At 37.3% G+C, this 27,605-nt stretch overlaps 1 protein-coding gene across 5 annotated transcripts in view; it reads left to right on the top strand.

Annotated features, from left to right (window-relative positions):
• Positions 1-26,647, top strand: part of GNPTAB (N-acetylglucosamine-1-phosphate transferase subunits alpha and beta) — a 45,861-nt gene extending 19,214 nt beyond the window's left edge. For 2 of the 5 annotated variants that reach the window (XM_067308316.1, XM_067308343.1), the window contains 15 exons: positions 631-792; positions 2,553-2,732; positions 2,825-2,908; positions 3,764-3,934; positions 5,942-6,065; positions 8,727-8,930; positions 10,408-11,519; positions 12,593-12,792; positions 13,074-13,293; positions 14,372-14,485; positions 16,324-16,409; positions 18,243-18,341; positions 21,804-21,971; positions 23,232-23,322; positions 24,517-26,647. In XM_067308316.1, coding sequence (XP_067164417.1) covers positions 631-792; positions 2,553-2,732; positions 2,825-2,908; positions 3,764-3,934; positions 5,942-6,065; positions 8,727-8,930; positions 10,408-11,519; positions 12,593-12,792; positions 13,074-13,293; positions 14,372-14,485; positions 16,324-16,409; positions 18,243-18,341; positions 21,804-21,971; positions 23,232-23,322; positions 24,517-24,594 — 3,093 coding nt within the window. In that variant the 3' untranslated portion in view covers positions 24,595-26,647. Of the gene's footprint in view, positions 1-630; positions 793-2,552; positions 2,733-2,824; positions 2,909-3,763; positions 3,935-5,941; positions 6,066-8,726; positions 8,931-10,407; positions 11,520-12,592; positions 12,793-13,073; positions 13,294-14,371; positions 14,486-16,323; positions 16,410-18,242; positions 18,342-21,803; positions 21,972-23,231; positions 23,323-23,943; positions 24,002-24,516 lie in introns of all 5 variants that reach the window. The other 3 variants (XM_067308322.1, XM_067308330.1, XM_067308336.1) reach the window with 3 other exon arrangements.
• Positions 26,648-27,605: the final 958 nt, after the last annotated feature.

Here is a 27,605-nt window from a genome sequence, read left to right as displayed (position 1 = left end):
ATCAAACAGTCCCCAACTAAGAAATGACCTTAACAGCATATTGGCAACCATCGTTAAGGACTTGGAAACCCACATGGATTAATTCTGGAGCCCTTTGTATCTCAGATTTCTGAACTGTAGGTTGATCTGTAAAACATTCTGAAAATTTCACACTTCTGAAAGCATAGATGAATTGATGGCCTTAATTTACTCAGAAAAGTGTCACTTGGTTAAAAAGAAAAAAAATGTGCAATTCTTTCAGCCATAAAATAAAGTTTAAATAAACCATGAATTTTGTTATTGGGTGTGGGAGGGAATGGGCAAGGCAGCTTCATTTATTCAAGAAATATCTTTAACATGCATAGGTATATTGTTGCTGGATTATTGTATAAAGAAAAATTTATTTGGAAAGAATGAAACCAAGCATCTAGAAGTGTTCTGTATATTTAAATGTCAGTTTTCATTTCTTATTTTATTACTCCTTTTTTGTGTTCTTACAAAATAGTAGTCTTAAAATCAGCTTTTATCTATCATTTTTATTAGTAATTCCAGTGAGGAAAAAATGTAAGAAAAAGATTGAATTGAATTGGCAAAGGAAGGGTATTGCTTCTGTGGATACATGCCAGAAATGATTTTTTTCTGCCTGTGTAGCTGCAGCTCTATTCAGAAGCCAGTGTGGCTCTCTTGCAACTGAATAACCCTAAGGGTTTCCAAGAACTGAGCAAGCAAGCGAAGAAGAACATGACTATAGATGGAAAAGAATTGACGCTTAATCCTGCTTATTTACTATGGGACCTCAGCTCTGTCAGTCAGGTAGGTGAATTCTGTTAGTGTGTGTAAACATTGCAGTCTCTAAAATCTCCAAGTAGAAGCTAACTAATTAATGACAAGGAACACGGGATTTCTCCAGAAGTTTGGAACAGTCAAGAATCCAGTATTTGTTATGTTGTAAGAAAAATGCCACAAGAACACTTTCACATTCTGAAATCAAAAAGGAGGAAAGACCGTACAGGGTGACATTTAACTGAAATTTTCTTGATCTCTGCTGAGAGAAAAACTTCACCCTTCTGCATTGTATGCAGTCAATTCTTGAAAGTCTTCACTGATATTGACTGTCAGATAAGTAGGCTTCTCGTGTGTAGGGAATAGAGGGGCTTTTATTATCAAATTTGAATCTGTTTCCTTCCTGAAATATTTCTTTGGCATTTTTTGCTTTGCAGCATCACGTATGCTGAGAAAATCTTCCAAAAACTTTAAAGAACTACAATATAGATGCCTGTAAGGAAAGGAGTTTTACTTTAAATAAATGATACATACCAGGGTGTTGAGTTTATCACAAGGAAATAAAAATGTCCGTTTCAAGATAAGATCATTTAAAAATCCTGTTGATTTTTTCCCCCTTCCAGAATTTTATTTTATATTAAACATCGAATAGCATGCATAAAATAAACACACGCTTTCTAATAAAGCTTGCCGTGTCTGTTTGTATCCTGTCAACTTGCATTCAGGGAACTTTTCTCATTAATACAAACCTTGAACTCAGACTTCATACTTCCCCATGTTAAAATAATGCATTTTTTTCACAAATGGGTGCTTAACCGATGCGTGCTGGTGGTGTTGAAAGTTAAGGTTTTAAGTTGTTATGCCACTGAGAATTATAAGTTGTGTACTGTACATACTGGAGAAGGAGACTTATCTATAATGCATAGAATTTGCAGTGAAAGTATAGTCATTACAAGTTCAAGTTTTCCTAGAGTATCCTGTTTTAGCTGGGCATATTCCTTCAGGTGGCCTCAATTGTCATTTTTAGAAAAGATCATTAAATTCTCAAAAATAGGAAGGAAATGTATTTTACACTGTCATATAAACTAATATTGTTACTTACCTGAAAATTTTCTGATTAAAATTTTGCATTTCTAATAAAAAAGCATGCAGAAACATTTAGCTATTTGATAGTAAATATTAGGCTCAGTTTTGTTAAATTTCTCCTGTTACAAATCTTTTAAAATAGAAGAACAGGAGATAATTGAGGAGCTGCAACATCATGACTCTTTCAGTGTGTCTATATTAGGTGACATTTATATGTGGTTTATGATGCAATGTACTTGCAAGGTCCTAGCCTCTTAAAACTCGGTTCAGAAAAGTAATGTTCATGATTTGGCATGCAGCTTGGCTTTCAATTAGCCCACCACACGAAGGGGTAGGAGATGATGAAATAGTTGGGACTAATAATCCAGGAAAGCAGGAGGGTGTCTTTTTTCAGGGACTCTTTCTTCAGGAGACAGGATCACACAAGCTGCTGTCTTCTTACAGTGTGGTCAGCAGATGTTGTAATGATACCTTGTGGTCAGCTGCTGATGTCAGAAGAATATACTATTCACCCTGATATATCAGTAGACTATAATCCTTTAGAAGAATATTGGTATTTGATCAACATACCTTTCATTTTGAGTATCTAAGTCTTGAAGTACTCATGCACCTTTATGTTAAAGCATACTGCATGTTATCTAGCTGGATCAGAACCTGAATATATATATTTTTTAATCTAAGTAGAGGATTCTTCCTTTTTGTAGTCTAAACAGGATGAAGATATTTCTGCTAGCCGTTTTGAGGATAATGAAGAGCTGAGATATTCATTACGATCAATAGAGAGGCATGCCCCTTGGGTGCGACATATTTTCATTGTCACTAATGGGCAGATTCCTTCCTGGCTTAACCTCGATAATCCTCGGATAACTATAGTGACACATCAGGTAAAAAAACAAAACAAACAAAAAAAACCCATTAGGAAAATGCCACTATTAAAGGTTATGTCTTTGTTTTTAAACGCATTATCCCCTTTCAGATAAAGGCTGCATTTATGAGGAAGGTAGAAGTGACCATGTCTTCCCCCTTTCATCCATGGTTTTATTTCAGTTTGGCTAAGAAGGTAACTGAAGATCCATCAAACCTTTGCTTAGCCCATTTTTCCAGATACTTAGGCTTCAGCTAACATGTACCCGTGTCTAATTTCCTTATAAAATCTATTTATGAAAAACTTGGGGAGGGGAAAAATGCAATCTGAATCTCAGTCTGTAAACAGGCCCAGGATGAGCAATAACCTAATAAACTTGTGTTGAAACAGGATGGACTATAGTTACTGGAAGTAATATGTTGGCTGCAAGAAAAGTAGCTATGCATTCCAAAAACATTATATAAAAAGAAAAAAGGACTCCAAGTTTCCTGAATAAGTGAAGCAAAAATACCCTAGTGGCTTCTTATTACAAATTCAGGAGTAATTTTGGTATCTTGAAATGTTGCGCCCTGAGCAACCGAAGAGGTAACAAGATACTAATGCAACTTCTGTTGCTGTCTGCTTGCTAAGTTATTTGTAAGAGATGGAAGAATCCTGACTCCCTGAATGTTGGAACAGGCTTGAAATTTTGGGCAGCCTGAACTGCACAAGATGAATAAATGTGTACTTTGGGCCTGATCCAGTACCCAGTGAAATAAATAGGAGTTTGTGTCTATGCATTGGTTCAGGTCCAGGTTTTTTAGTTAACTAGCACAGACTTGAAAATGGTTTTACGTAGGAGGAGGAGATAAAGTTTATTTCTTTTTTGCTAATCACTTTTCACTTTTTTTCTTTCAAATCTCTTCTTGTTCTTGTTAAAATTAATTTTTTATTTTAGATAGGTACCAAATCTTTCTGATGTACCTAGCCTTTGATGGGTGTATTTTGTTTTATTTTGCCTTCTGAAACCGTTTTGGGTTGTTGCATTTCTTGTCTTTTTTCTTTTTGTAGGAAATATTTCAGAACGTGAGTCACTTGCCTACCTTCAGTTCACCAGCTATCGAAAGTCATATTCATCGTATCAGTGGCCTCTCTCAGAAGTTTATTTACCTCAATGATGATGTTATGTTTGGAAAGGATGTTTGGCCTGATGATTTTTACAGTCACTCTAAAGGCCAAAAGGTAAGCTGTTATGAAAGGACTTTTTACTAGAAGTAGATTCAAAAAGTTTCTGTGCTAATACCATGTAAAATGAAGAAATATTACTTTGAAAGGGAGCATGAATATAAGAAGCTTCTGCTTCGCCCCCTTCCTCTCCTTTAGGGATCATTATTCTTATCTAGAAAATTGTTAGAAAAGATGTAAGGTGAAAAAAGCTTTTTTTATTATTATTTTTGTTTATTTTTTACTTGTGCTGTGTTCATGTTTGGGTGCAGAATCACCTTCATCTGTATTCGCTACTGTGTTTCTGAGGCTATAACTGTTCCTCCGTCAGGCTTTATGCTGCGCTTTCTCATCACTGTAGTTCTCTAATTCTCCCACTTCCTGTCTGCGCCCTGGTGCGGCTGGTCTGCTGTTGGGCAGCTGTCAGGCTCTCCTCCCTCGGGAATTCCTTTTGCTCTGTGGGAAATGCTCTGTTCGAAAGACAGCAGAAGTAATTCTTCCATGGGAATGCTCAAGTCAGATGACATTCAAACTGGTCTAATATTTAAGTTTGCCATTAACCACCTCTATTCCAGACACCCAGAACACCTTTGCCAACTATGTACGTCATTATTTACTACAGGTGTACTAGTATTTCAACATATCTGTTAGTAACAACTGTGGTTAAACAAAGAAAGCAGGCTGAGGAAACATTAGCAATAACCATGCTGAAAGATTGATTGCCAGCAGAGTTTTCATCTGTGAGCTTAATCTGCAAGAGAACCATGGAGGAAAATGTGCAGATGTGGCATATCTGCACACACATACTTGTTCATATAACAAGGCATGCACTTACCATGACAATCTTGAGATGACTAGTAGGGAAAAAAAATGCAAGGAGGGAAAACAAATTTGCTATGGTCACTCTAGGGGTAAACCATGACTAGATTGGGGGACCTGGGTCTTCTGGTTTAGTGCCCTTTCTGGCAAACTGTATTCCCCTCTGTGCAGATAAAAGTAGTAGGAGTCTTACAGTAACAACACACCTCAGTTTTTTTTTTTGTTTTTTTTTTTTTGTTGTTTGTTTTTTTTTAATGTTCCTGTTCTGGGCAGGTAGAAAGGACAATCTGAAATGCCAGTGTTCATCTAAACCTTGCTATTTCTAGTATTCTCCCATTGTGTCTCCATCTGCAGAAGTAATAGGAGTTGTACAAAACTAGTTTAAGGCACTGTAAAATTATTACCTTTAGTACTTGAGGACATTTGGAGACTTTAAGTTGATTTAAAAATTTTAAGGAAATAGTCAAATATTTGCCAAATCTTGCAGTTAGTGCGTTTTTATTATTCTTCAATTATTGTTTTCTCACTTATTATAATGAATGAGTTTAGGTGAAATGTTGTTCCTGATAACTCAATCAGTAAGTGTTTCGATTAGAAATATGCTGCTAAAATCCTGAAACAATAAGGTCTAAAGGAAAAAGTGTGTAGTTTTTAATGCCTGCCAAGTTGAAACTACACATGCCCACACACCCGATTTTTATCTCAGTAGTTCTTAGAATTGTTTAAGTCATAGAGGATCAGATGCTTCGGAGATTATGGTCAACATGTGCTTGTTATCTCATGACTGGTTACTAATGAAGAAACATTTGAGTCAGGAGGACAAGTGAATTGCAAAGCTATTTTAGATTTGAAGTTCCTCCTTTTTATCTGATAAAAGATAAAATCTTAATATTCATTTGAATGTGGTTTGCAGAAATGGATCACGGGGATGAGGATTTGGGAAGTCCTACTTTCTATTTCTGGCCATTACTGCCTTGCTGTGTGGCCTTGAAAATTCATTTAACTTCTGAGCCTTAATGTCCTTCTGCCTGAAAAGTATAACATTTACTTCACTAGGTGTTAGAGTTTAAATGCTGTTTGTAAAGCTTTGTGAACATGTAAAGCAGTATGCACAGGGAGGCATTATTTTAAGCCACTGCATTCTAAGAATGAGCTCAGTTCACTTTTATTTGCCAGTCTTTGTCTGAGACTATAATGTTGTTCCAGGTTTACTTGACTTGGCCTGTGCCAAACTGTGCTGAGGGATGTCCTGGCTCATGGATTAAAGATGGTTATTGTGATAAAGCCTGTAATAACTCAGCTTGTGATTGGGATGGAGGTGATTGCATTGGTAAGATGTCAATGTTAAACTTGAAAAACGGGTCAGTTCATTGTTTCTTTTATAAGAATAGTTCTGTGATTCATTGATTGTCCTGTAACTACAAAATTTGCTGCCTTTAAATAATACAAAAAAGTTATTCATATAGATTTTAAAAAGTATTTCCTCTAAACTGTGAAGCTGTATGACAAGTTGCAGCAAATAGTAATAAACAGGGAAATCTTTCTTTGGGTACCAAGTTTGACTGCAGGAAAGAACAGTTTCTGAACCTCAGAGTCCACATAATAACATTGCACTTCTAGTACAGTAATGATATTGAACTTCTGTCCTGACTTTATTGAACAAAATTATATGCGTCTCAGATAAATAAACAAGTAGGAAAAGAGATACAGATAGAGCAAATAAGACATGTTACTCAAATAACAGTATCTAAGTTTTGGAATTGCATGTAAAGTTCTGTTCTGTGGATGTAATGGTAGCACTTGGCATAGTATTACAGGTTTGATGCCTCCCTTCACTTGCCCTGCATTAATATTGCTTACTAGGTATTATAAATATGAATTCTAAGCTGAAGTCAGACTTTTGTCGTTAAATATCTGGCCAGAGTAGTTGCTGGGAAAATTCTTTGTGAGATTTTATGGTGTTACTTAATTTTCTGAGTTCTGACCCACTTTCCCTTCACAGAGGAGGCTGTCTGTACTTGCTTTACTCATGGCTTACATGTGGAGTTTTTGAAACCATAGCCAAGCCTACTTGAAGTAGATTTTGGGCCATCTCTTTGAGTGTAGTCTGTGTTCCACTATTTTTCTTTTTGATCTATTTCCTTGTCTTAAAACTCCTTAATGCTGCCTGGGTATGAACACACAGAATAACTTTACTTACCAGTTTCCTTGCTACCTCTCTTCCTATCAGGCATTTAGTTTAATATGGATTTTTTTGTGGTGGTTGTTTATGAAGCTAGAGGATCACCCCTAAAATTAGCTCATCTGACTCCCTAAGGCACAAAAATTCCACCTGGTAAATCAAATTTCTCTTGTAAGTTCTATGAAATCACAGCTTTATAGCTTTAGAAAAAGGCCATGTGTCTATTCAAATACTCTAAGCTATGATAATGCATTACACAAATTGGTCATGAAGTCACTGTGAGAAGCTGCTTCTTGCTTATAGTAGTTTTTAACTTCAGTTGACCACAGCTGAATGCCTGCCTGGTAGATCCGGTAGCTTTTTAGTATGAATGAATGTCTATACCTTCTTACCCCGTACTTCCCATGGAAGGAAACCCCTGTGTTCAGGGCTAAATCTGTTTATCCCTTCTTTTTATACCTTGAAAAAAAGGAAATTGCTTTAAAGGAAATGTGAAGTGGAAACAAATAAGCTCCCACAAACCAGAAAAGGCCTGCAGTTGGGCATGCTTCGGTTCCTGGAAAGGGTGACTTTTTTTTAGATTCTTATCCATAAATGAACAAAGAGGATTAGAAGATAGAGAGTAAAAATGAATGGACTATGTATTTATAGCAATGCCTGATATGTAAGGATTCTTCAGTCTCAACAAAGTGTCAATTTTTTAACATGATTCTGGCCTGAAAAGCATCTATGTAAAAAACCACTGTTAGTGAGAGGATATTTCCTGTATACACTCAGAACAGTGTAGGTATGAGAAAAATTTTTACTGCTGTTCGAACTTGTGCACACTGAGGATCTGTCATTGCTCTGAAGACTATCTGCATTATGTTTTCTCACCTTTCGGAGTATTCAGTTGCCCTGCCTAATCCTTGCCTTGTTATAATTGGTGATGACTTTGCACACCCCCTGGAGTGAGAAGGGACTGAAGCTACAATTTCGAGGAAAACGAAGGGGAATAGATATAAACGAGAGGAAAATTTTACCCATAGCGTCAGGTACTGATGGCAAGCGAGGTGCTAAGAGCCTAGCACGTCTCCTTAGTAGTCACTTCAAACCTGGATTTACAAAGGCAACCAAAGACTGCACTAGTGGTAAAACGGGCAGTTCTTCCCACTCCTGCCAACCTTGGTTACATGCTTCCATCCCTTCACTTGCATTAGTATCTTGCTTTCAAGAAGAGTGGGCGGAAGAAAGAAGGACGGTTAATTTTTAGCTGGATAGGACTTGCTGCATAGATACTAATACTAGCGCACAGTTGTGGTGTGCAGGGAAGCAAATGCACCCTTTGGCACCAGAGCAGTTTTAGATCAGCCTATGCTGATTGTGAAGTTATGCCTCTAGTTCCTAGATCGAATTTTCAGGACGGTAGGTTAGGAAAAGGAAGAGATACTTCTGGATTGAGGAAATGACGCTCCCCTGTAGGGGCTGTACAGTCAAGACTGCAAGCAAGAGCAGAAAGTGAGTTGCCTGCCTGCCCCCCTAAAGTTGAGACAAAACGTGTTGTTAACTTTTGTTGCATTTTTAAGTTCATCCCCAAATTTATACAGTATGCACACTATAGATTTTACACTAGCACACAGAGGGCTCGTTAGCAGTCATTACGTATTAATTTTGTTGTATATAAATAAGATTTAACTGATTCTTTTCAGCCTACCTTAACAATGTGGTTTAAAATGGGACCACAACGTGCCTCTCTTCAGAAATAAGGATTTCAAAGGACTGTTCTTTGCTTTCTTTCTTTTTTTTTTTTTTTTTTTCCTGTCACTCTAGGTAACAGTGGAGGCAGTCGCTACGTTGCTGGAGGTGGTGCAGTTGGAGGTATAGGGAATGGACTACCGTGGCAGTTTGGTGCAGGAATAAGTGGCGTTTCTTACTGTAACCAAGGCTGCGCTAATTCCTGGCTAGCAGACAAATTCTGTGATCAGGCCTGCAATGTTCTCTCCTGCGGGTTTGATGCTGGTGACTGTGGGCAAGGTATGTAAAATACATCACCGATAAACTTTCTGTAAGGATTCTCTTGAACTGCCTTACCTTTTCTGGTTTATTATTATTCTCTGATTGTGCTCAGATGCGCTGCAGAGTTGTAGGAGAAGAGCTGGAGAAAAAAAATCAGCAAGACTTCCTATATTTATCAATCCAAACCTAAATGAATATTTTATGCTGCTTTGTTTGCTGAAGCAGTTATTGACCAAGCATGGACAGGGTGCTTGATAATGTACAGAGTAGCAGGCATTGAATTCCTTGCCCCAAGAGGTTTACATTTTAAGTAAGGGAATTGCATTTCAGATATGCAAACAGTCTTTGCCCAGATAAGAACAACTAATTTGATTGGTGATGCTCATAATAGTTAAGAAATGAGAGCTGGAGATACAAGTTCAAGCCTTGCTCTGGACTGCTGACAGAGGCTGCTTTCAGTCACCTGTGAGTTCTGCCAAGTAGTGTTAGCTGAAAATGTCTTTTCCTTGCGTGCCGCTGGCTACAGAGGCTTTCATCCATTAATTGCACTTACCCAATGGACCAGCTGGGTTCAGGATGGACCTTTGAATCTCAATGCATTTAAAAAGTGAAAATCATTAAACACGTTTCTCTGTGATAGAATGCATTGGGAAGTCTTTTAATACTAAAATACATGCTATTTGGAGATGGGAGGATACAGATTTACATGTATAATAGTAGAGAAAGCATGGAAAGTGAGGAGCAAGATGCAAAGTGCAGTGTGGGAGGGCTGCAGGTAGGACAAAGAAATCACGGAAAAATTAGAGCACAGATGTCAGCAAGAAGGTAAAGTTTGAAATGAAAGGCTAGCAGCAGTGACTGAAGTGATTGAGAGTGGGGTCTGGCATAGACAAAGGAACAGATATGGGAGAATTCAGCTTATTTGGAAGAGTAAAAGCTTCCCTGTGTCTGAGCTGAGGAAGAAGTGTGTTACTGACAGCCGTGTTACTGACAGTGAGGTTTTGTTCACGTGAGAGCTGACAGGTAATCTGTCTTCTGCTGTGGTAAGGAGAAGTTTTTCAACCTTAATAATTCTGAAGGTCTCAAATCAAGATGCGTTACTGTAGTGTAGTCCCACTTTTGTGACATGAATCTACTAAAATGTGGCAAAAATTCATACGAGTGTGTTACTTCTGACCTGTACTTAATTTTAGGTAAGAGAAGCATGATAGTGGGCCACATAGTCTCTGCAGATAGAGACTGAAAGTCTGATCAACTATAGTGGCTTTTAGAATTGTCACTGGAATGGCTGGCAGGTTTATAAATGTGAGTATGTTCTAATAATTCATTATTAAAGATAGGTGAGCAAGAATAACTAGAAGTCACCTTAAGCATTTTATAAAGCTGTCTCATGGTGAATCTTGCTGGGCACATGACAGTTTAAAAAAAAAAAAAAAAACACTGAAAGAAAAGCATCAGACTTCAAACTGACAGAAATTTGTTTGGTATTTTCCAGATCACTTTGAAGAGATGTACAAGGTGACACTTCAGCTCAATCAGACTTACTATGTTATTCCAAAAGGTGAATGCCTACCCTATTTCAGCTTTAGCGAAATAGCCAAGAAAGGAATTGAGGGTTCCTATAGTGATAATCCAGTTATCCGACATGCTTCAGTAGCTAACAAATGGAAGACTATCCACCTCATAATGCATAGTGGCATGAATGCAACTGTGATCTATTTTAATCTTACGTTTCTAAATAAAAATGATGAAGAGTTTAAAATGCAGGTAGCTATTGAAGCTGATACTAGAGAGGAACCAAAACTGAACACAACCTCCACGCAAAAATCCAATGCTGTTGATAGAACTCCAACTTCAATACCAGAAGCTGAAATGATATTTGAGGATATTCCTGAAGAAAAACGCTTTCCAAGAATCAGGAAACGTCTGAACGGCACGATAGAGAGTCTCCACGAAGAGGTGATAATGCCATCAGTGAATGTGTCTCTCCTGCCTGAAGATGTTCAGCTAGCTCTGCAGAACCTGAATTTAAAACTAGTAAATGGAGATATCACTCAGAAAGGATTTAATCTATCCAAGGCTGCTCTCCTGAGACCTTTTCAGTTCTTAACTACAGTAAAGAGGATTGTAGGCCTGGAAAAGAAGGGTGTGGGTTATAGTTCAGAAGATCAGAAGAACCGTACCAGTACGCATAAGCCTTATAAAGATTTAAACAATGGCAAAATAGAAACAACAATAAAAGCAAATGAAATAGTTTCTTCAAGGCTGACGGGAACAAAGGGAATTGTTGTGACAATGAGCACAAACCAACTTGTTTCTAAAATAAGCCCTAAATCCACACTTCCAGCCCAGAGCATGGGAAATAAAAATGAATCTCAAGAAAAAGTATTGAATGCCCTCATATTAAAGGGAACCCAGAAATCAAAAAATATTGAGACTGTAGAGACTGGAGAAAACACAGAGGGAATGGAAGGAGGAAAAGGACATGTGCAGATGGATACAAATATAAGGGAGGGGTTATTGGGAAGAAAATTACAGTATTATGCTGGAAGTGACCAAGGCTTTTTGCCATGGGAGAAAAAGAAGTATTTTCAAGACCTTCTTGATGTGAGTATCTTAACTTCACTGCTTAAATGGAATAGTTGCATATTTTTTGCATCATTTAATGAAATCCTGTTAATATATTTTTTGTTTGTTTTAATTTGAAATGTGTCTTGCCTTTGTGGCAAATACTGAGATTTTTGAAAACTCTTTTTGAGTTTTCTTATAAAATTTAATTTGATGGTCTGGGCATCTCTTAGCTAGGTGGTGAAAGCTGAATAGCCATTTCTTTTCCCTATCTACTAGATTTTTAGTCAGATTGACTCTTTATTCAGTGTCTGTTGGTATAGTGCCAAAATCCTCAAATGGCAAATACACCATGCCAAATCCTCAAATATCATTCAGATGCATAGCACTGCAACAGAAAGCTTAAATTTTGTTTCAATTTCCTTTATACAAAATTGGATCCACTCTATTACAAAAAACACCTTAAAAATATTCATATGTATAATGGGGAGTATTTGGTGCCTAAAAGCTAGATTGAAAGTCCGTCAACAAAACTGAATATCCAGACCATGTCAAGAAAACATGCAAGAAGCTCCCTCTGCTTCCAGCCAAAGCATTTTGGCAGTTTTGAAAGTCTCTAGAAGAAAAGATAGAGACTGATTCTGTTGGTAACAACTGTTCTTCACTCCTTCAAATAGCAAAGGTGCTACATTTTACAAAGATCACCTCTTTCTATTCATCTGGGATTGGATTTTTGCATGAGGAATCTTTCATATTCGTGGGATTTCAGTTCATCTAATATGGATGAATAATCAGCAAAGAAGGTCAATACTACAAATATATATATGATAACTAAAGTGGCTTTAGTGTGTGCGTGTGTGGTTTCTGAGGAAAAACATTAAGAAAGATTTTTATAGATCAGAGCATAACAGTTTTGAGGGGGAAAAGTTACCTTTTTCTCTTTTTAAAGAGAGAACTAAGGAATTTGAAGAAAAATATTAAAGACATTTCTTAAAAATATTCGACTACTGGAAAGAGCTGGCACCTAGCTGAAATGTCAGTTTGCCTATGTGTTTAATCCTTTTGATCTTTTTGATAATGTAACCTTGATGTATACCTGTCCTGCTGCTTAGGAAGAAGAATCATTACTCAAACAGATGTCCTACTTTACTGATGGTAAACACTTTGGAAGGCAGCTGAAAGATACATTTGCTGATTCCCTTCGATACGTAAATAAGCTTTTAAATGGCAAATTTGGATTTACATCTCGGAAAGTCCCTGCTCATATGCCTCACATGATCGACCGCACTGTTATGCAAGAGCTACAGGATATGTGAGTATGCCTTTGTTTGAAATAATGTAAAACTGTAGGTGATGTAATTCCATCTTTCTGTTATTGCTTTGTTATAGCTATTTCCAATGTGTTGATGGCTACTCATTTAAATTATATTTTGAAAAGGGAAATGAAGAATTTCTCACAGCATAATAGTTGTGCTAAAATAAGGAAACTTTTGAGGACCTTCTAAAATTTTATATGAGAATTCATTCTTAGGTAAGGAATGTTTTACTTTAACAAACTGAAATACTAAATTAACTTTTTTTTGGTCTCTATAGGTTTCCTGAGGAATTTGACAAAACATCATTTCACAAAGTGCGACACTCAGAGGATATGCAATTTGCTTTTTCGTATTTCTACTATTTAATGAGTGCAGTCCAGCTGCTGAATATTTCCCAAATCTTTGATGAGGTTGATACAGACCAGTCAGGCATATTGTCTGACAGAGAGATTCGCACATTGGCCACAAGAATCCATGAACTACCCTTAAGTTTGCAGGTATTCTTTCTTTAGCAATGATTTTTAGGGTTACTTCAGTTGTAAAATCCTAAATAGTTATCATAAAAGGAATCAAATCCTTATTCTTCCCTGCTTTGGCATCTGTCTATTCTTAAATTTTAACTTGAGAATATGATATTAATATGTTCTGCTTTTTTTGTTTGTTGTATTGAGTCAACAATTAAGTCAAGAGTTTTAGCATCATCAGAAAAACAGGTCATTGGCTTCTGAGTTCAAGAAAGCTGTTAGTTTGCATTTACTAGAAAAGATCCTTACTTTAACATAAACAGTAGTAAAAGCCTCTGACAAGGGTGCGGATCTTCGTGCATAGTAAAAACAGTGCTTGCCCTGAGGAACCTACGGGCTAGATAAAGAAGTGAGGCAAAGGGTAGAAAGGAAGTAACTGTGCTAGTAAATACTATGACTACATCCAAAGATTCAAATTTATGTTTTTCTGGGAGCTTGATGAGCAAAGAGATGGCTGTTGTAGGACTTAGGCTCTTAAAGAGACAGTTGGTAGAGAAAACTGTGTACTATTTCTACTTTACAGAGAGGAAGCAGGGCACAAACCAGTGAAATAATTTTTTGTTGCACCAAATCATTGGCATAGCTAGAACACAGCTATGCTTTAGTAGTGTGTTCCTGGCCTGTACCTTAATCAGAAAACCATTCTTTCTGTCTTTTCTAATACTCTTTTTTTGTTATAGATTTTAATATTCCATTTCTGGTTTTGGACTTCTTTACTGTCTTGGCATCATCAGTAAAGCTGTGTTCACTTTTAAATAAAAATGGCATTTCCTCTATTTAGATCATGCTTTAGCTGGTCCCAATTCAACTATGCGCTGAGGATTTGCTTCACTTTAAGCATATGGGGAGGCCCGTTGACTTCGGTATTTGTTGAATTGTGGTCTACTGAACTGATAAGTCTGCTTTCATACAGTAATGTGGGAATTCATTTTGTAGATAATGTTTTAAATATATCTGAGCACCCTGAATACAGGAAGAAGTTTATGAAATTTTAGAACTATGTCAGTGAGAAAACAGGATTACTTTTTTTTTCTTTTTACCCTTCTGATAGGATTTGACAGGTCTAGAGCAAATGCTCATAAATTGCTCTAAGACTCTTCCTGCCAACATCACTCGGATTGATGTCATTCCACCAACTCAGGAAGCATATTATGATCCCAATCTGGTAAGAAATGCTGGTCCTAAAAGATGTTTGGTTTCTTTGCTGAGCACGTATTTACTCCACTTGAAAGGGTGTTATGATTTCTAGAAGAAAAGCGTTCACAAAAATTGCTATCTGTGTGCACATGAAATAATAGTGTTTTAAATATAAAACTTATATAAGCTGCTTCCTAATTTTTAAAGCCAATAAAATTTTCTTCAAAACAGGAAAAAGCTGAGCTACCGAATATTGTTATATATGGGATTTAAACAGTCAACCTTTTTAAGAAAACTAATTCACTATTGTGAACCAAAATGACAATGCGCACCATGAGTCTCTTTCCTGATACCTCTCTGACTAGACTTTTCAAAAAGTCTTTACCTGAAATGTATCCCATGTATTTAAAACAAACAACTAGGGGAATGTCTTCAGAGCTATCCTTCCTAATTTGAAGGCTTCTGAGTAACTCCTCCTAACTTCTGAAGATTTAAATCTTAACAGTAGATATTCCAAAAGTATTTAAGGTCTTAATTTGTATTTTGGTGGTTAAATTCTCATTGAAATTAGTGGGCGTTTAGGCACCTAGAATCTTCAGATCTGACACCAATAACTGAAATACCTTTACAATGAGACTTTAATTCCTGAATCAATCTATGCATTTAAAAAAATGTATGCATATACTCTGCTGAATTGAAGACCTGATGTTTTATGGGTTTAAATTAAAGCAAACATAATTCTGCAGAATACAGGTCGTGTACTGTTGGGTGGTAGACAACCATCATTTATTCCCAATGTATACCAACCAAAGTACAGAGATCTACACCATGTGTAGATACAGGTATACAAACAGCTGACTATTGACTTTGTTTTTGTTTTCCATCTTGTCTTCTATACTTACCAGTTTAAGTTACAAGGTTTTAAGAATATTTTTCCTAAAGTCTGAATTCTAGCAAAGTTCTCTATAAAACCATTCTGTCTGCCTGGTTTGAAGAAATGAAAGTGCAGATTTGAGAATTCTGCATATTCTGAGGACATTGCATCCAGTATAGCCTTGCTTTATTTTATGTATCTTGCCTCTTTGGGACTATCTTATTTCAGTCTGCAAAATCCTCAGCGAGTCAGGCCGTATATGCATCTATGAAGTGAAAACTCTGAAGAGTAAAAATAAAGGATGGTTGCCATAAGCATGTTTTACGTCTCTGTGGTTGGAAACAATGTCAAATTACTTCAATCTTTTTGGAGAGGCAGTAGAATATTACTAATCTAAGCAGTAATGCCTAATGTACTAACATTATTCTTTTAAGTCAATTTAAATAGCAACTTAATAGTGTTTTTGTTTAGCACAGAGGCCTAATTTATTTTTGCTTCTGTTGTCTGCAGCAGCTAAATTTCTAGCAATGAGTCTGGTACTGTAGAAATATCCCGTGAGAACAGGGATTTGATTTCCCAGAAGTGTTTTAGCATAGTTCATGATAGACTAATACATATCAGCTGTTCTGTAGAGCTTGCCTGGCCAGGGTTACTGGTTAACATTGAGCAACCTCCATCAGAGGAATGCCAAAGACGGCTGTCAAACCAGCTACAACTTGTGAATTTTGTATGGAGGATGAAATGTGAAGTTGCAATGTTCTTGCCAAAAACATTCAGTATTTTTCTTATAATATGCATAAGATATCTGATGTTATACAGCAGTATTTTTTGTTCTCAACAGGTGATCAAGAAACAATATTGTTTTTCATTCCAGGAGAGCAAAGTGTATGCAGTTCTTTACAGCTACAATATGTTTCCTACAAAGTGCACCTTTACAACAGACTCTATAATCTTTGAGTAAAGTATAATGCAAGAAATATGTTTTCTTCCAGCCTCCAGTGACTAAAAACCTAGTTACTAATTGCAGACCTGTGACTGACAGAATTCGTAAGGCATACAAGGACAAAAACAAATATAGGTAGGTTATGATGCTCCTGTGAAAAGCAATGCTAGCTTTTGTAGAGCAGCAAGAAGACACATGCATGCATACATGACTGATGGTTGTATTGAATGTGTTAAAATAAATCAAGCTAGCATGTATTACTAGAGGAGCTGAAAAGAAAGAAATCAAAGTAAAAATACTGAAAACTGTTTCTGTATGATTTGTTATGCAGAATGATGTTTTGTTTTTATTTTTATAATTTGCTATTTAGTAGACTAAACTGTTGCATGTTGCATTTAGTAGACTAAAGGTTGCATGTACCTTCTTGGGCCAGAGCCTAACTCTGTTGTATAACAGTAAAAGCCAGAGTAGCTTTAGACAGCTTTATAAATTGACTGTGCAAAATAAGGAAGAGCAGTATGAAAAGAGTAGTATAAAAAGGTGGAAGGAGACATTCCTGTATTTAGAAGTTGTGAATCTGTTTCATCCTCCTTTTTTCTACTGAAGCTTAAAAAAGAAAAGAAAGTACTGCAGCCCAAACAGCCTTATAGATTTTCTGCAAGGAGAAGGAGTAACAGGTGGGGAGGGAGGCAGGTAAGGAGGGGGTTTGAATCCCCTTTTGGAAATGGCTGGCCAAACCATGACCTTGAGTTTGCTTGAATAATTGTATTTTGGTGGATCTGTCTGAGGTTAGGGTTCTCTCAGATCTCTGATGTCTGAAACTGGCAACCAGTTGCATCTGACTGAGGCTGCTTGCTGGTGCAGAGCTTGGAACCTTGTCCTCTCTCCATTGCCTCACCAGCAGTGGTGGACAGCAGAAAGAGCTGGGGAGTCTCTGAAGCATTCAGCTGCACCATGAGTGGCTGCACAGGCCAGTAAGGCTGTAGAGTGAAAGAAGGTCACAGATGCTGCTTATGGCAGCATTTGGACGTTATTATATGTTCATTCATGATAGGTCAAGCTGTGCTGTATGCTTTATAAATAACTCCCTTCCCAGGAGAGTTTATGCTAGAACTTAAATGCTGACACAACAAATGAGATTGACAGATATTGGAGGGCAGGGGAGAAGGATTTGGTGTGCTTAGTCATGTATACATTACTGTAAATCAGTTTAAGAGCTATACTGCTCTTTCATTCTGTTCATCTTTAGTATTAAATAATTGTTTAAACTTTGTGAGCTTTATAAAAGCAGTGCATTCTCAGGTGAGGCTTCAAGGAACAGGCTTTGGATTTTCTTTTATCAAGATAAGAAAGGTATCATAGGTGTATGCACAACATGGAAAAATTAAGTGTGGCACCACTTGTAAGGGGGTCCAACTCTTTCAAACTCTTTCAAACTGAAGATATCCTTCAGAGATTGCATGATACTTCTGCATTTCGTATACTTGTTTTGTCTGTAAGTTATTAAGTTGATGCGTGAGGAGGGTTTGTATTTGGAATTTAGATTGTAGTTTTGTGTGTTGTTCTATAACTAATTTTATTTTAAGATATTCTTGCATTGGTGACTGGAAAGTAAGAACACTTTTTTTATATCTGAAGTGTAATTTTAAGTTACAGTTGTAAATTGTAGAAATTGTAAATACTGCAGTAGGGGTATGTCTACTTTGTAGATAAGATTCATTATCACTCTTATGCTGAAACTTAATTTATGTGTGTATTAGAATTCAGTTCTTCAGTTTATGGTAGGCTACTAATAAATGTGGCTCTGTGTGAGAGCATTAGCTGGAAAAAGTAAGTATAGTGATAGAAATCAAATGAGAAATAATAATGAAAGTTGGATAGTCAGATACCTAAGGAAGAAGGTAAATTAAATATTTATTGAATCTGACTTAGGTTGTGATATTAATGTATAAACATTTTAACAATAAGGTTTGAAATCATGGGAGAAGAGGAAATTGCCTTCAAAATGATCCGCACAAATGTTTCTCATGTAGTTGGTCAGCTAGATGACATACGAAAAAATCCCAGGTATGCTATTTCTTGATTTTTATAAAGTTTTGATGTTGCTTTAATTTTCTGCTTGAACTGTTTCAAATATTTGTGTATTGAAGAAAAAAAAATCATTTGTTGCAGTGTATTCATTTGTTTCATGTTATAGTGCAAGACCAATTTTAACCAAAAATGCTATTAATTTTTTTCTATTTAAGTGAAGTTAAGCGACTGCTAACCCTAGGGGTTATTTAATTAATTTGTTACCTTCTTTATAGCTTTCAAACCTTTGAAAGCTTGCAGAGAAATTTCAGCTATTGTTGAGGTTTTCATTTCTTGCATTCCAGAGGGCATACATTTTATATTGGAGTTTATTTTATTTTACAGGAAAGAGCATTTTGATCTACTTTATATATAAAAATTTAAAATAAAATTTGGAGGTGGATTATTTTGTTACAAAATCAGTTTTTTAAATGCATTATGCTTTCATGCTCTGTTACAACATGGCAAAAGGAATTTAAAAAACTTATAGTAATCTTTCGTGAGAGAGAGATCCATAAATGGAAGTTAGGTGCTGTATCCCTCTACACTGCAGTGGCAAAAGGTTCAGATACCCAGATCTCAGAGAATACTTAATAGGCTGAGGCTTTGTCAGGACTTTAAAAGGGGTTGCCTGTTTTGCGGAGTAGTTGTATCGTTAGATGAAGATGCCTTTGAGCATGATGTGTAGACCGTTTTCTCAGGAACCTCAGCAGGCAAGATGAGGAGAGTTAGCTGGTCTCTGTCTTGAATGTAGACTTGCTTCATTTTTGTATTAGGCACCCATGTGCTCTTCTAGACTCAGCCTGAGACTCCATCTACATGTCCCTTTGGTTTTGCTCTTCAGGAACAATTGTACTGTATGTTTTAGCCCCAGATTGCTGGCTGATTCAGGACGTGAGGTTGAGTCAATTGCTTGGGGGGGTGCATTCCTATATAGCATACTGTGCGTACTGGTGTCTCTACATTAGCATGCGACTTGGTATCTGTATTGTGCTTTTGAAATGAGTATCTGGACCACCCCCACTTACTGTGCTTTGATTTGCAATGTGAAATAGCCTTGGAGCCTGTAAATTGCATTTCTTTCAGAGGAGGCTCCCAATCTAAGGGACCAGGGCGGGGCGGCTAGTCCAGGGTAAACTCCCCGAATGCTTATAGTGTAGACATCCATCCAGTCCTCGGAATCAGCTGCTTTGCAGTGCATGGTATTACTTGATAGCGTAGACACAGTCTGCTAGTTTTTGAAGAGGAAAAGGTGTATTTTGTTTTTCTCAGATGTGGCAATTCAAGTGATTATTTGTGCCCTGCACATAATTGTCTAGGGTATGGTGTACCCATTATGCCAGATTCTCTTCAGACTGAAGGCAAAGTGTAATGCCCTGTGTAGGCAGATTTGCTTGCTCTGGAGAGTTCTGCTTATTTCTGTCTTTGTGTAGGAAATCTGAACTTTTCTCTGCTCTTTGAAATGGCACAGCATACAATTCAGAATACAGCAGCTGACCAGAACACGTTTCTTTAAAAAGGTTAGCAATTCCAAGGTATATGTCACCAGCTATGATTTCTCCCTTGGGGGAAAAAGTAAGGCTCTTGTATCTCGCAATATAAATAAAGCACATACCTTCCCTGTATGTAGGAAAGGGCATTTTTGCTGTCAGACACCAGCTCAGAGTGGCCAAGGGTGCATAGCTGTTCAGTACACTAGCTGCTGCTTTAGTTGCAACCATTTTCAATACTTTTCAACACCTATTTGTGTGTTCTCTGAAAAATAACGCTGTGCAAGAGGCTTTATTGGGAGCGTGTTTACGTGGTCACAGTGATTTCCATATAAATTCTATCATTATTATTATTATTATTATGGATGATGATTATACAGGCTCATTTCTGAGTGACTCAAGTTGTGTTCCACCCAGTTTATATAGCATTGACAGTAACTTAGTCTCAGGACCAAGTTTTGCCTCGTACAATCTTCTGTAGCTTTTATTTTGGGCTTCTCTGAAGGTTGCAGCATAAGTATTTAAAACATTACAGAATCGCTGAGGTTGGAAGGGACCTCTGGAGATCATCTAGTCCAACCCCCCTGCTCAAGCAGGGTCACCTAGAGCACATTGCACAGGATTGCATCCAGGCAGGTTTTGAATAGCTCCAGAGAAGGAGACTCCACCACCTCTCTGGGCAACCTCTTCCAGTGCTCTGTCACCCTCACAGTGAAAAAGTTTTTCCTCATGTTCAGATGGAATTGTCTGTGTTTCAGTTTGTGCCCGTTGCCTCGCGTCCTGTCGCTGGGCACCACTGAAAAGAGTCTGGTCCCATCCTCTCGACACCCTCCCTTCAGAAACTTGTACACATTGATAAGATCCTCTCTCAGTCTTCTCTTCTCCAGGCTGAAGAGTCCCAGCTCTCTCAGCCTTTCCTCATATGAGAGATGCTCCAGTCCCCTAATCATCTTCGTAGCCTACGCTGGACTCTCTCCAGTAGTTCCATGTCTCTCTTGTACTGGGGAGCCCAGAACTGGACACGCTACTCCAGATGTGGCCTCACCAGGTCTGAGTAGAGGGGGAGGATCACCTCCCTTGACCTGCTGGCAACACTTCCTAACGCACCCCAGGATCCCATTGGCCTTCTTGGCCACAAGGGCACATTGCTGCCTCATGCTTAACTTGGTGTCCACCAGCACTCCCAGGTCCTTCTCCGCAGAGATGCTTTCCAGCAGGTCAACCCCCAACCTGTACTGGTGCATGGGGTTATTCCTCCCCAGGTGCAGGACCCTGCACTTGCCTTTGTTGAACTTCATGAGGTTCCTCTCCACACAACTCTCCAGCCTGTCGAGGCCCCTCTGAATGGCAGCACAGCCCTCTGGTGTATCCGCCACTCCTCCCAGTTTTGTGTCATCAGCAAACTGGCTGAGGGTGCACTCTGTCCCTTCATCCAGGTCATTGATGAAGAAGTTGAACAAGACTGGACCCAGTACTGACCCCTGAGGCTAACTACAGGCCTCCAACTAGACTCTGCACCACTGATCACTGCTGCACTGCAGTGCATTAATAATTTACTATGTCTCCCTGCTACAGTGGAACTCGTTTTGTTACTTAAGATACCTCACTCATGTTAACTTATTTAAAACTTAAACAAAAAATGCCACTTTACCCAGATCATAATGCTGGCTGCATGCTCTGCAGTCGGTATCCAGTGGTGGGCGCTGGGAGGATGCAGACTGGCAGCCAGTAGATGGCAGCATTAAATACATAAATAGAAGAGACACAAGTGTGGCTTGTCCTTAGATTCCACAGAGGTTTTGACTCAGAATTAAAATCCAACTAATTTAAAAAATAATGCAAATATAAGGAAACCTGTTACCTATGTCAAACATATCAATCTGTTTGAAAGGATACCACTTGTGTACTTTGTTTGCCAATAGCTTTGCCATATTATTAAATATTCTAACAAAGACTTCTTATTTTCTAGAAAATTTGTTTGCCTGAATGACAATATTGATCACAATCATAAGGATGCGCAGACAGTGAAAGCAGTGCTTAGGGATTTTTATGAATCAATGTTTCCCATACCTTCCCAATTTGAACTTCCAAGAGAGTATCGGAATCGTTTCCTTCATATGCACGAGCTCCAGGAATGGTATGTTATGCAAATTCTCTTCAAAAGTCTTCAAGTTATATATAAATACAGACTATATTGGTACAAATCCTATTTCTCCCAGTGTTGTCATAAAGAAGTTAAAGGTGAAGACAACTTAAAAAGATTTGAATGGGCTAAAATTTGAGGTTTGCAAGATCTGTTTTTTTCTGTTGCTCTTAAGGTCATTAAAATTTCATTGATTGGCCCCAACCTATTTCAAAAAAATTCTTTTTAATGAATTCAGTACTTCTTGCCTTATCTTTAAATCAAAAAGAAAATATTTTTGAATGTTTTTTGTACAGAGGCAATATAGATTCTGCTACAGTTCATCACTAAGTGATATTTTTAAGCTCTGAGACAGCAATGTAATCAGCTGGATAATTAGCATGGAAAATGCCTTTTTTCCTTTTACATCTTTAATGTGTGAAATTATTGTGCTTCTACCTTGTGATCACCATATTATAAATAATATTTTAAGTTCAGAAATTGGGGAAGGTGATTTGAGAACACAAGTGAAAGGCTGGCAGGTATAGTGATAAAAATGAGACAAGAAGAGTAGTATGGTAATTTTATTGCTGACCAGCAAATTATGAGAAACAGCTGTTTGTCAAGAAAGGGAAAATATTAGGGGAAGCTTAGAAGGAAATATTGTAGGTGGCAGGAATGGGCATGAACTATAGTGGTACAAGCCATATTGTAGTGGTGGCAGGAGGAATGGGAGATAAATCGACTGGTGTTTAGCAGTTAGCTGTAGAAACTTGTGCTGGAGGGAGGAGGTGTATGCGGGTTGTTGGCTCCCTTTTGAGGACATCTGCCAAGAATTTGTTCTGTTTTAACTTCAGAAGAAAAACTGTATTTTGACTTTCTTGTGGTCAAAGCAGATTTCTACCAGGATAGATTACAGCATGCTGAAATGTTAGTGGAAATTCATTTTTTAGCTTCAGTTGAGTTTTCCAGCTTTATTGTTGCACAGTGTTAAATTGTGGTTTGAGAGCCAATGCAGACATCCTAGCATGGCTCCAGAAGGCTATCAGAGTAGTTTCAAGGTACGTTGAGACTAAAGAAGAGTTTTGAAATGTACGAAACAGTCTATATACTTCAAATAAGCATTTTGCTTTTCATATCAGAAGTTAACTATAGATAAACTATTAAAATCTGTTTTCTTCATTCTATTTCATGGAGACTCTTTAGTTTAAAGTTTATACCTTTGCATGTATAATATATGAAATTGTCTTTCTGTTTCCATCTCTGTTTGTGCAGGAGGGCATATAGAGACAAGCTCAAATTCTGGACCCATTGTGTTCTAGTAACACTTATTGTATTTACAGTCATCTCATTTTTTGCTGAGCAGGTAAAAATTATATCTTCTTACCAAATCTACAACATATAATATTTTGCTGTATCTTTAGGATCGCATAAAATGGAATGTATTTTAATAGGTTTTGAAGAATAGCCATGGGGTTTTTTTCTTCATAAAGGAAGGAAAGATGATATATGACTACTGATTAGGTTGCTTCAATTTCTGAGTTTCCAAGTTGAATTTTGTTGAAAACAGGGTCTCATTCTGGGAAGCAGGGGGATGCGAGTGGTGCTACCTTTTCAGTTGCTTTCTAACTGTCAAGTCTATCTTTAGTGTGCTAAATTGGGTGTTCAAAATCACTAATTGCTGTAGAAAATCTTGGTCTATTAACACACATTGGTAAAAGTGTAAAGTAAGTTAACAGGAAGAAAATTCCAGTAATACTGATAGTCTAGTCTTGCTGAGAAATATCTTAAGAAAGATATTTAGGGACCTGATCTAAATCCCATACAAAGTAACTGCAAGGACTGCTTTTGAATTTGATAGATTCTGAATTGGGCTCAAAGAAAATACCTCCAATTTTGCCAGGATAAAATGGTTTTCTTGAACATGATTATCCTACTAAACTTAGAGGCAGTCAATGGAACAAATCATATGGGTAATTCTTTGCAGGTTGGGGCCTTAAGTAACCCTTTCCGTGGTCTGATGAAGAGGGTGTAATTCTTGAAAGGTTGGCTGTTAAACTTTTTTTTGTTGTTGTTTCACCTATAACTTGTGCATGAATCTTTCCCTTGATTTTCAGCTTCTGTATGTATTGAAAACTCCTTCTGCATTAGTAACTTGGTTTAGGAAGGGGATAGTCAGCAATTCAGTAGGACAGCTAGGTTTGTATATATTGTTTTAAGATGCCAGCTTTGTGTTGCTGTTTTAGTAACTGAATGTAGCCTGGTATTATATTATTTACCCAAGTTCTTAAATAATCAGAATATAGGCATACTGTATTCTTCACTTTCTGCTCTTACTCTGGTTATTGACAAGTCCAGTGGAAATGTATATGCCTAATTGATGAATTTAAGGAATAGCTCTTTCTTCCTGCGCAGTGGGGAAAAAAAAAAAAAGGACAGTATTGACTTTATAAAATCTGTACCATCTATGGTAATTGAGTTTCTAGGAGCAAAGCCAGAACAACTGTGCATCTCTGGCTCAGCAAAGAACTAAATGTAATGTTTTTTTTCTTCTCCTCAGCTAATTGCTCTTAAACGAAAGATTTTTCCAAGGAGAAGGATCCAAAAGGAAGTTGGTCATGAACGAATCAAAGTGTAGAAGAGCTTTATTTTGGAGATCAGTCTACCTCAAGATGTGATAAGCATTTAAAATCTCTCTCTCATAAGTGTCTTTTTTGACATTTAACTAAGTTGATGTGAAGAAAAAAAAATGTATCTGCAGTTATAATATCTGCAGTACTCTTTGACATACAAGCTGCTGGAGCTGTGACAGGAAGTAGAACAAAGAAATTGGAGAAAACCTGTACATTGCTGGTTTTCAATTGATCTTACTTGACAGACATTAGTTTATGGGCATGTTATCCTTTTTTATAAAAAGAGTTACCAAAAGAAATGTAGCTGCATTTATTGCAGTGGGTGTTGCCAACTAGATATAATAATGTTGGAAGGCAAAGTTGTTTGGGATCATCTAACAGGTCCTTGATCTTGCATTCCAAAACATTTTGCAAATTTCTGTTGTTGCTGCTTTTTTTTCAGCCCTATGGGAAAATTAAGAGAGAATTATGTAACTTGTAATTTAGATAAGGCTATGTTTAATGATGTTGACATTCTTCTAAGCACAGTGGCAATTCATCCCCCTATTGGTAGTGTCTAAATGGAATTTGGGAGAAATGTATCCTAATAAAAAAATACATAGTAACAGAACAATTGATGTTTATTTTAAAAATACTTTGTATCTTATCTGGTGTATTATATTCCGAAGAATACAATGGTGTTATCTCTTGACTTGATTACAAAGAGAGGGTTGGAATCAAATGAGTGATCAAGATATAGTATTTTACAAGCATTATAAATTAAAACAAAACAAAAAAACAAAAGTGCCTCTCCATATGAATGGATAACATACTGTTTTAATGTAGCAATGTATGGGAGCAATGTTTCTCTTCAGAAAAAAATATTTATATTCACATATCGAACTTTGGTGTTTTTAAATTTTGTTGAAACATCATAACAGTAAGTTTTTATGTGGGGGAGGATACTGAATGTTTTCAAGGAGAAATGTTTGGTGGTGTATCTTCAGTTCATTGTATTAGCAGTATTCAAAAAAATGCATTAATTTTTATAATCAGAAGATGTACAAAATGTGTGTATGTATTGTAAAATACTTGGTTTGCTTTGAAATTAACTAAAATGTGATAAAAGCTTTTGTCTGTTCTGTTTCCATTTTAAAAAAAAAAAAACACTTGGCCATTAATGTTTGTAAATCCTTATGTAAAAAGTATTTATTTTTCCTTAACTTTCAAAGATAATAATTTGTAATATTTAATGCATGAATGGCTTCAGGCATTGAAGCAATGAACATTCAAGCATTTAAAAATGCAAGCACTTGTAATTTTTTAAGAGTGAGATTGTATTTCATGCTAAGCATTATGTATTATGCTGAAACATGTAGAATATAAAATTACTTCAAATTTTCAGTACTTCAGACTACCAGAAAATGAGACATTTCAACAAATACATGTACAGGTAGAGTCAAGTTTGACTGGGATTTTTTTTAAAGTTATATTTTGCATTCTAGTTAAAATAATTGAAAAAATGGGTTAAAATGTTAGTTCTTTTGCTTAAATTTTATGTGCAAATGAATGCATATGTAGCTCAGATTCATTGCAATTCCTTTTTATGTTTAAGCAAAGAGTTTGAAGGTAGATTCATAGCATTTAGTTCAGCTACAGCAGTAATAGCCAAAAGATGTAGCATAAATTTACTGACAGGCTTCACTTGCAAATCAGTGCTAAAATGTGGGATCACGATACCCCCCCAAAAAAGCAAGCAAACAAAGCATGATAATATACTAACAGTATGAACTTGGCAAGTAAAATTTTTCAAATTGTTGAGGTTAATGAGAAGACTGAAAATTAAAATATTGTTAGGAAGATTTTTTTTTATATTTTGTATTTGGACTTCGTATATAATGAGTAAAATAAATCATTAGTGAGAAAATTCTGAGAACAGTAGAAAATCCTGAAACATAAAGCATGTAGTTTGCATCTCAAACAATTGCATTGTTTTTACAACAGCCCTCAAAACCTTGTGTATCTGGGATTTTTCTGTACAGTGTGTTATAAAAACAGTGTCGGTAAAAACAGTAAAAATGTGCCTAACCTTACTTAAGCAGCATACTACCGGCATTCTATTTTATTGGGTAATTGCTAGAACATGGCAGTTACCACTTTTACAGCAAAACCAAAACAATGTAAACTGACTATCCTACTTAAAAGCTGTTAGTTTCAAAGAGGGGATAGACTATTGAAACTTTTAAGACGAAGCAAAACTCCAAATAAAGGATCACTTGTTAATTTGGAGTGCAGCTAATGGAGGCAGCGAACAGATGCAGCAGTTTGCGCAGCAGTTTGCACAGCAGTTAGCGCAGAAGGGCGCAAGAAGGCACCTTCGTTTCCAATCCCAGCAGTGTACGCTTCCTCAGGTATGGTCATGACATGCCACGGAGCATATTCCCCAGTGGCTGTTGGAGGTGCTGCATTGGCTGTGTCAGAGGCTTGGACCCAGACAGACCCTCTGTCAGCTGATGCAGCTCTGCAGGTCTCAGGCTGCAGGGAGTGCTTGGGGCCTCTCCATGAGGCCTGGGCTGACAGTCAGCTCTCCTGCAGGAGGTGTGCTGCTGTTGACGAGTTGTGTCACCAGGTAAAGGAGTTACGAGAGGAAGTCAGAAGGCTGCGTAGCATCCGAGAGGATGAGCAGGAGATAGACAGGGTATTCTCAGAGACCATACAGCTCCAGGAGTCACAACCCCCCACAGCAGTGGAGTTGCTGGAGGGCTCTGTGCTGTGTGAAATGGTACATAACACTGTAAAAGAAGGCTGGAAACTGGTCACTTCTTGTAGGAGGAGAAAGGCTCCTACTCCTTCTGAAGACTTGCAATTAAGGAACAGGTTTAGTGCCCTTCAGGATGAGGAGGACCTGGGCATGGCTTCAAGGGAAGCAACTGGGACAACAGACCCTGTGCCTTGCAGGAACACCCAGAAGTGGTGAGTGATTGTTGCGGGTGACTCCCCACTGCAGGGGATGGAGGCACATATCTGCTGCCCTTAT

Source organism: Apteryx mantelli, chromosome 1, assembly GCF_036417845.1.
Source record: "Apteryx mantelli isolate bAptMan1 chromosome 1, bAptMan1.hap1, whole genome shotgun sequence".
Lineage (NCBI taxonomy): Eukaryota > Metazoa > Chordata > Aves > Apterygiformes > Apterygidae > Apteryx > Apteryx mantelli.
The sequence above is the reverse complement of the archived record's forward strand: the minus strand, read 5'-3'. Positions and strand labels throughout refer to the sequence as shown.